Source organism: Otolemur garnettii, unplaced genomic scaffold (genome assembly GCF_000181295.1).
Source record: "Otolemur garnettii isolate 467f Iridium unplaced genomic scaffold, OtoGar3 scaffold00108, whole genome shotgun sequence".
Taxonomy (NCBI): domain Eukaryota; kingdom Metazoa; phylum Chordata; class Mammalia; order Primates; family Galagidae; genus Otolemur; species Otolemur garnettii.
The window spans coordinates 5,916,332-5,925,629 of NW_003852503.1; the positions used below are offsets into that span (position 1 = coordinate 5,916,332).

General features: G+C 55.4%; 1 protein-coding gene across 3 annotated transcripts in view; it reads right to left on the minus strand.

Moving 5' to 3' along the window:
- The window catches only part of PHLDB1 (pleckstrin homology like domain family B member 1), a 53,081-nt gene that overhangs the window by 10,421 nt on the left and 33,362 nt on the right, over nt 1-9,298 (minus strand). For 2 of the 3 annotated variants that reach the window (XM_023517335.1, XM_023517334.1), the window contains 7 exons: nt 8,838-8,948; nt 8,595-8,684; nt 4,149-4,289; nt 3,918-4,020; nt 2,447-2,741; nt 2,268-2,358; nt 523-669 (listed from right to left, as the gene is read on the minus strand). In XM_023517335.1, the coding sequence (XP_023373103.1) occupies nt 523-669; nt 2,268-2,358; nt 2,447-2,741; nt 3,918-4,020; nt 4,149-4,289; nt 8,595-8,684; nt 8,838-8,948 (978 nt within the window). Of the gene's footprint in view, nt 1-522; nt 670-2,267; nt 2,359-2,446; nt 2,742-3,377; nt 3,423-3,917; nt 4,021-4,148; nt 4,290-8,594; nt 8,685-8,837; nt 8,949-9,298 lie in introns of all 3 variants that reach the window. The other variant, XM_023517333.1, reaches the window with a different exon arrangement.

The following is a 9,298-nucleotide window of genomic DNA, read 5'->3' on the forward strand; positions in this document are numbered from 1 at the left end:
AAAAAAAAAAGGAGAAAGGGCAGGGCTGGGTTTTGTGTAAAGAGAAGGGATTTCTATCCCAGGGAGTAACTAGTACAATTCTGTCTTAGAGATGTAAACCAAAAGTCAGAGTGAGGTCATCCCCTGATGGTAGAGACCAGAGCAGAGAGGTCCTCATGGGGTGAGGCCCAGAATGCCCTGAAGTTGCACAAGAAGGCTTGGAAGCAGACAAGAGGCCCCTCAGGGAGGCCAAGGGGAGTCACCTGATTCTCAACTCTCAGAGGTTCAGCCCCTCTTCTCTGACCCTAGATGCCTACTAGATGGCCACATCTCACAAACCCTCCCCAACTCACATGTATACTTTAACAGGCCTCAGAGGGTCTGTTTCTTGGAGTCAATGAGTTCCAGGAAGAATTCTGCTTGTGCTAAAACAACAGCAATCTTTTCTGGTGTAAGATGGGTTTTACAGCCGAGCAGAGGAACCCTAGGCTCTCCCTATTCCTCCATAGCCCTTGCCCTCACCAAGCCCCACCACACCCTCACCTGGGAAAACTGTTTCTCTCGCATCTTGACCTCTTTCTCCACCAGCTGCTGCCTCCGGGCACTCTCACTTTGCAGCCTCCGTTCCACCTGCTCACGCCTCCGCCGCTCTTCCTCCAAGGCCTGCCGCCGCAGCTCCATCTCCCGCTCCTGCCCACAAAGCCAAGGTCAGTGCCCATAGCTACCCTCTCCCCACAACCGGCCCTCTTTAGTCATGGGTGGAGCTGCAGGGGGCCCCTACCTTGGGGCTAGGAGGCATTCTCTGTAAAACCCACCCTCTCCAAGAGCTTTACTAGTTAAGGATGAATTCTTTAAAAATTCATCCTTGTGAATTCATCCATGTGACTTCAAACTGGCTTCAAACTTGGCTCTGCCACCCGCTATGGGCTCTGACAAAAAGCATTTAAACTTTCTAAGCCTCAGTTACCTCAGCTGTAAAATGAAGTTAAGTATGGCTATTCCTGGGATTAGAGTGAAAATGAAATGAGATCATGTATATAAATGCCCATCATCAATTCCAGCAGGAAAGCAGTACTCAATAAATATTGGCAATGCCTGTAGCTCAGTGGGTAGGACGCTGGCCACATACACCCAGGCCAGTGGGTTCGAACCCAGCCCGGGACAATTAACAACAATGACAACAGCAACAACAACAACAACAAAAATAGCCAAGCGTTATGGTGGGTGCCTTTAGTCCCAGCTACTTGGGAGGCTGAAGGAAGAGAATCGCTTAAGCCCAAGAGTTGGAGGTTGCTGTGAGCTGTGATAACACGACACTCTACTGAGGGCGACAAAGTGAGACTCTGTCTCAAAAAAAGTCATTATAAAAGGATGTTAAAGGTCTTAAAACCAATCATTAGATATAAAGCACATCAGTGATGCTTTATGTGTCCCAATCAATGACAAATACCTCTATACCATTAACTCTCATTTGCCATTCTGTCTCAGCTCAAAACTCAGCTGACCCTCCTTTCCCTCCATTTACCAAGAGATGTTTACAAAATCGCCATATTTTGATGTAAATAAGAGGCATTCTTTTCTGGTTGGTCCTTCATCTAAACAGTCAGTACCTTTTTCAAAAAAAAAAAAAAAAATCCCTTTGGCTGCTGAGGTCCCATTTTCATCTCAAGAGATGCAGGGCAGGGTGCCTTGCATGGTGGACACAGAACATCTTCTGCAGCTCTTTATTTAACCGCCTTCCTTCCCAGGCACAGATTTCCTCAGGCGGCCTATGCCCCCTTTGCGGAGTCCCAGCTCCATGCCCACGTGAAGGAGTTGTGACTTCCCTAAGCTCCCTCTGCTCCCCAGGGCACCCCCGACACCTCTGCTCTAGCTTGGACATCGGCCTCCTTTTCTAGCCTAGACTTCAACCCCTGCTTCCTGCTTTTCCTGACCATCCCCCAAAGGGTGACCTGACACACAGGTAGAAAGGAATCAAAATTCCTGTGGTTGTCAAAGAGCAAAGAGTCCACAGAAGTAAACTCACAAAGACTGGAAGTTTCCATACAGGAAATTCTCGGTTGGACAATGGCCACTATGCTGCCTTCTCTGTTCCTAAGAGCTAGGACTTGTAAACTTAGCCTATGCCTGTTTGAAGAACACAACCCTTTAAAACACGTTCTATCCCAAGAGAATGCTGCAAGGGTAATGTGGGAGGAAGGGCTTGGTGTGGAACAAGGCCCTCGGCAGGTGGCAGGTAGTTCTGTGTCCCCCCCACCTTCTGGTTCCCTGGTCCAGGTCAGCCTCACCCTCGACTCCATGAGCCGGCTCTTTTCCGCATGAGCCTCTTTCAGCATCTTCTCCATCTCCTCGATCTTCCCCATATCCAGACCACTGGCACTGGGGAGAGAAGGGGAAGAGGGGGCGCATCAAGGAGCCCAGGAGTGGCTGGTGGAGGCAGTGGAGGATCCCAGGGGTGGGGAGCTACCTGGACATGTTGTCGGGGGAGCAGGCTGAGTTGCCCCCCGTGGAGATGCTGGTCTCCATGCTGTCGGAGCTCTCCAGGCTCAGCGTATCATAGGCGTGCTCGCCCTCCTCCCCACGCTCCCGCCCAGCCGGCAGGTGGTGTAGGATGGAGTGGTGCATGAGTGGGGGAAAGCCCGAGGGGCCCGCCGGGAAGGGCGCAGCCCCATGCAGGGCATCCCACTGGCACTGTGCCTCGGCTGCTGCTTTCTGCTTCAGCTCAGCCAGTCGCCGCCGTTGCTCTTCAATCACCTGCTGGCCTGCAGGAGGGACGGTGGGAGTCACCGTGGGATCCCTGCCCACCAGGGGGAAGGGAGACACTGGCAGCATCACAGACCGGGGAGGGGGGGTGAGCAGGGAGAGGTTAACACAGAGCAGCCCCTCGTTCGCCTCCCTGAGGCCCCCAGAGCTGCAGGCCCAGCTGCGCTGCTTCAGTCGCCCGCACAGTCGGCCACAGCCGCACAGTCCGGCTTCAGTGCTCTTTTCGCATCCTGAGCCCACACAGGGCACCAAACCTGCCCGGGTGGCACCCTGGAAGTGTGACAGCCAGCTGGCATCAGCCCACAGCTGAGGACTATATAGGTGGGCAGGACACATGCACCCACCCTGCCAGCTGGGGAAGGAAGAAGGAAGAGAGGGAGGAAGACCATGCACAGCCAGGGCGCCAAGGCAGACCCCCTGCAATGCAGAAGCCAGAGCAACAAGAGCAGGAAATAAAGCAGCAGACACGGGAGAGAGCACAGCTAAAGGCAGGACAGAGGCCAGCTGGACACCCCAACCCAGCTCAGCCTGGGAGCCTGTCTGCAGGAAGTGGCGGCCTGGGCAGGACACATCATGCTGATGTCAGGGCAAGGGCTGCCTGGACAAAGCAACGCCCTCTGTGACCAACGCTCTACCTGCTGGGTCGTCAGTTGGGAGGGGCTCGGCGGGAAGCGACTTGACTGGCGTGGGGGGCCCCGGGCAGAGGGTACGGTAGAGAGACACAGGGATGAGAGGAGAGAGAGGCACAGACATGGACTTTCAAAACAACCAAATTGCACACAAGCAACAAGGACCCCTGGGTCCCCAGAGCCAATATCTCAGGGAACCAATTCTGCAGGTCATCAAATTTATCCCCCTGCCTCCAGGCAAGGCAATGTCTAACCCTATTCAGGTTAACAAGCATTTCCCTTATTCACTATGCTCTCTAGGAAAGAAAATGTCACAGCCTCCCAGGCCTTTAGTCTGCTGTCCTGGAGTCTTTTGATACATATCCAGGAGGCTTTCGTTTAGGTGTCCAATCTAAATCCTTTCTCCTTTGCTGAGGTCCCAGTGAAAGGGAAAACACCGTGTGAAAGGTGTGTGGGCACGGGCATGGATGAGGCATGGCGGGGCGGGAACGGCAACTATCCAGGGTCCCCCAGGAGAGCAGGTGGGCTGGCATTGCAGCCACTCACCCTTCTGCTGCAGAGCCAATTGGCGCTTGGTCTCAATGTCCTGCAGCGTAGCTGCCAGGTTGCGTGGAAGACTGCCCGTGCCATTCTGGGTGAGCAGCGCACTCTGCAGAGGGAATGGAGCATTGGAACCTGAGCTCAGAAGACCCCATCCCAACCCCAAGGCTTTGGCCTCTCCCCAGCGCAGCAGTCTTATCCCCCACCACACACACGGCCCCCACCCTGTCCTCAGACCTTTGGGGAGGGGCTACGGCCCAGGGTAGCCACGCTGAGCTGGGAAGAGGAGGAAGAAGAGCCAGAGGAGGAGGGGAGGGGGCCACTGCGGGTCCGGGGCAGAGGGCTAGTGGCCTCGCCATCCATTTTGGAGCGGTAAACCTAAAGGGAAAAGATACTACCCAGTGACATCAGGCTCCCCCACTGGCCACCACCCCCATGTCACCTAGGCTGGCTGTGATCTGAGGTACTGCCCTGGCACCAGGCCTCTGAGGCTTTTTGGCTCTGTATAACAACAGGATTGAGCCTCCCAGGCCAGCCCAATGGGTAGATGCTGTTGGTAGCTGCCACGTCTCCTTTTTAGGCTGTTCTCTCTGGGCCAATCCCTGGACCACCCCTGTCCTTCTGAGAAGGACCTACACACAACTCAGGCAAGGTAGTCAGCTCGAGTGTGTAGGAGACCAGCTGGAGGCCAGGATCGCCCTGGTCTCAGCTCTGCCACTGAGTGACCTTGGCCCACGCACCTCCTCACTCTGAGCCTTGGCTTCCTGATCTTCAGAAGAAGAGGATAAAGCTAAATTAAATAATTGACAAGCTCCCTCACAGCGCTAATGTACACTAAACATGGTCTTTTGAGGCAAGAACCCTGACTCTAAGCATAAGCCCTGCTACTTTCTAGCTGTGTGGCCTTGGGAAGATTACCTCTCTCCTCCAGGCCCCAGTATTTGGCCTGTAAAATGCAAGCGCTCCTTCTGCCTCAGCCTCCCTAGTAGCTGGGACTGCAGGTGCCCACCATCACACCTGGCTAACGGTATGAATCTTGAATGGCGGAATATCGGCCACTACAGCAGGTCAGTGAAGGGAAACTTAGGGAAAAGACTACCTTAGCACCCTGTCCCCATCCTCACAGTCAGCTGCTTGACACTCCATGGCAACTCTGAGGCGCCCTGGGCTGTCACTCAGGAGTCTTTGTCCCCTTCTTTTCTGCCCCCAAGTGTCACCCCTGGGGAGATCAGAAGAACACAATACTAACAGTTCTTCTAGGACAAGCTCACTGTAAGTGTCACAAGCCCAAGAATGTGGACCCCGAAACTGAGTAAGAGGCTACAGCACTGGGGACGGCCAAGGACAGAAGAGACACATAGCCTAGGTCAGCACAGGGGACAAAACAAATCCCAGAGCCCCCTTCTACAGGACAGTCATGTCACCCTTGGACTCAGAGGGCTGGCGTTCCAGCCACAGAATGTGGCTGTGAAGAGACCTCCACTCCTTCACTGCCTTTTCAGGGACCAGAGCTCCCGTCCCTGCCTAGGCTGGGCTCCCCTATGCAGGTGGCACTGTGTAGCTGATGGATCTGCAGGAACTACTCAGAGAAGACAGCAGCAAGGAGTGGGGTGGATAGCAGTGAAGGAGGGGTTACCTGCAGCTGACGGGAAGCTTTGGCAGGCAGAGGCGGGGGAGAAGAGCGAGGGGAGGCTGCAGCGGGGCCAGTCCCCAGCCCGGCCATCAGCTCCTGGTACCACTGCTCTAAGTCTACAGCAGGGAGCAGCAGCTTCTCCATCTGGAGGAGGAGATAGGGAGGAGGACAGAGACAGAAAGGGAAGGATGGAGAGGAAAGGCCAGGAAATAAGGGGAAAGGAAAAGATAGGAAGAAGGGGAATGTTGGAGGCAGGGTAATAATGGAGGGCCATGTCAGGGAAATGGACAAAAGGTGAGGAAGGGGGGGGGCATAAAGAAAAGGAAGAGAAAAACAGTGAGAAAACAGTTCCCCAGAATATGCTAAGGGCAAAGAGAAACAGTCAGGGTACAACTCTCAGAGCACAGACACAGGTATGCCAGGCACGACACCAGCCACCAGCCAGAGCCACGGGCACTGAGCACTACCCTGGAGCTGGCCTAGAGCTGAGAGGCTGGGTCAGCAGGAGCAAAACACACACAGAGCATGCCATGGGGGTGGCATAAACTCACAGACCACCAACCTTGGGTAAAGGCGTGATGGCAGTGAAGGAGGAGGAGGGCAGCATGGGAGGAAGGCAGGTGGTGGGAGCTAGGTCCCGGGAGGCAGAGGCCCAGGGAAGCAGGCCTGGTGCATGGGCTGGGGGCAGAGGCGAGGAGCCCCACATCACCTTTAGCTGCTCAAGCGACATGTATTGGGGCAAGGCCGGACAGAGGCAGGAGGGAATAAAGAAGTTAATGGGGCTGAAATGCAAGAGATGGCCCTGCCCAAGGGGGAGGAGAGGGAGAGGATAAGAAGCACAGAGCAGAGACTTGCAGAGCCCACAAGGCCAGGAGAGCCAGTGTCCTCTCAGCATGAGGCCCTCATCCCAGAGCAGAAGGCCTGGCCTGCCCAGAGCCATGAGCAGCTAAAGAAAGTTCTCAAAGCCCCAGGAAAGAAAGGGAACCACCTTAATCCCCCCGATGCCAGCTGCCTTTCTTTCTCACTATTGAAGACAGACTCTGCTGTCCCACCTCCACCCAGGCCCAGGAGGGAATCTAGGGCAACCACAAGCAGGCCTTAGGCACTTGGTGGGCACCCTCAGTGGCTGGTACCTCGCTGTCAGGCAGGGGCTGGGCGAGCACACTGTGGGAGGTGGCAGAAGCATAGGGGTCCAAGCGGGAGCACAGCTGGAGAACCTCTGCCAGGCTCACATATTCCTAGGGTACCCAGTGGGAAGGGGAGGGAGGGACAGAGAAGAGATTAACAGGTTCACCCAGGTACCCAATACTCCACACTCCATGCCAGGCTACAGGGCCATCACTCCAAGTCAATACAAAATCCAGAGCAGGGATGGGGCACTCAGCTGCCCATTATGGCCACAGATGGCTGCGGGGGTAGCAGGGACCAGGAAAGGATGGGCAGAACTGATGGTCTGAATGAAGGCTCCTTCTGACCTCTTCTACTATGGGAGCCCCCTTAGCATCCAGTCCCTGCCCCAGGCAGACCCCAAAGGCTCATCCCTGGGTTCACCCTGAGCTGGAGGGAAGCAGAGAAGCCCAGGGCAGGCCTTTCAGGAACCCACTGAGGATCAGGACCCAGAGACCTCACAACTCCAACACCCTGGGCCTGACATCCCCGGTGGGGCACACACATGCAGCAGTGAGCACTGATCACCTCATTCCCCAGAGTTCCCTCACACCCCATCTGCCAGGGCAGGAGCTGGAAGTAGTGAGGGGAGGCGGAGATATCACCAGGGCCTGAGCAAGATGGGCTCTGAGAAACAGGCCTTAGCAAGGAGCAGCTAAAAGCCTGACAGAAAAATGGGCTCATCACTGCCCACGGTAAGTCCTGGGAAAGATGCTTTTGGTTGTGGGGTGGGAGGACAGAGACTGTCACATTAATCACATATCCTTAGAATCTGAGCTTATCTGGGTGCTGGGAGCACAGCAGACATCCGTAACGCCTGCTGAATCACAGCACAGGATCCTATGCCTACCCTGTGTCAGGTGCCCATCCAGGCCTAGCTCCGGAAACAGATTATCCTCTGGGCGTCACAGAAAAAATGAGCCAGAGAGTCCAGCATGTTGTGAGAACTGATGAATGACGTGCAGATTTAAGGCAAATTAATATGCAAATAGACACTCTGACTTTGCACTCTATGGAGCAGCAGGATAGCACAGGCACACGCTCTCCCAAACCCTGGCCAGCCAAAGGATTAGCACCACACGCCCTTCAGCGGGGCCCCAGGAGGAGATGTAAGCAAGAGCTCAGCGGGCAGGCGGTGGGCAAAGCAGAACACGCAGTTAGCTGTGGTTACCTCTTGTGCTTTGGGACAGAGTGGAGTAGAAGCAGGTGGGGTTAAGGGGACAGAGGAAGCCCCGGCCTGAGAAGACCCTGAGAATGGGCCCAGAACCTTAGTCCCCAGCTCCATCCCTGAGGACTCGGAGATGAGCAGCTCAGCCTATAGAGAGGGTACACGGTGAGGGGCTGTACCTGTCCCACTCAGCCCAGCCCCCCACCCCAAGTCTAAACTGTCAGCTAAGTGAGGCAGGGAGGGAGGGAAAGAGGTCAAGAAACCTGTATGTCTTACTTGGACCACACACCCAGGCTTGCAGACCTGGGAAAGAACCACTTACAGAGCCTCAATGCCCACTTCTTAAACAGATGCCTGACTCCAGACCAGTGACCCCGGATAAGCATCCCTAGATCCTCCACTCCCCCTCAAAGTGAGTCCATTCAGCCCTGCCCCCTGCCAAACCTCTGAGCGGTCCACCCACCCAGGACCCTGAGCACACCCACATAATTCAGTGAGATCAGTGGGCTCCTGGGAGCCCAAAAGGCAACTAAAAAGCAGCTGGTAGCAGGAAAGGTTAAATCCCAGATTTCACGGCTATTCCTCCTCAAATCTCTCTAGTTCAGGAAGATGACCCCGTACTCAACCTCGCACGGGGTAAAAGTGCCATGTATTGCTCCAGAGCCTTCCAGGACACCCCTGAGGACTGATGCTTGGGCTTGCCCAACCCTGTTACCTCTTTGAGGGTCGATGTGGTCTTCGGGAAAGGCCTGCCCCCTGTGAGTGAGTGGTATCTCCTTTCCAGCACGGTCAGTTTCTCTTTCTCCTGTGAGCCCAGGGTGGCAGGGTCAGAGAGGAATGGGAGTGAAGGCAAGGAGACCATGTGAGGCAGGCCCCTGTGGGGCCTCCACCCAGCCCTTCTGCACGCCCTCCCACCTATCCTACTCCGGACCCTCAAACCCAGCCCGGGCAAGGCTACCTTTTGTAATAACTGCAGGGAGGCATTCTTGTCACGGGCCAGGCGCTCCGACTCTTGCACGGCCTGGGCCCGGATCTGCCCGGCCTGACTGTCCAGGACTGCCAGGCGCTCCTACAGGACATGGGATGGTCAGTCAGCCCTGGCAAGAGAGGGCTGAGCCCAAGGTGAGGCCTGGCTGACTCTCCTGTCCAAAGACCTAGGGCTCAGGTAAAGGGGATCAACCAGCTCTTCTGCTTGGTCTCAACTCACCTCAGGAAAACTCAGGCCCCTCCCTCAACCAGTGACCCCCAAATCTCCAAATCTTCCTTCCCTTACCCCACAGCCTGTGGGTCTCACTGCACAGTTCTCCACCCACCCCATCCCCTCCATCCCACCCAAATCCAGCCCTGCACTTCTTGGGCTAGACTTCTGCTTCCACCCTCTCAACCAGGGGTCCTCAAACTTTTTTTTTTTTTTTTTTT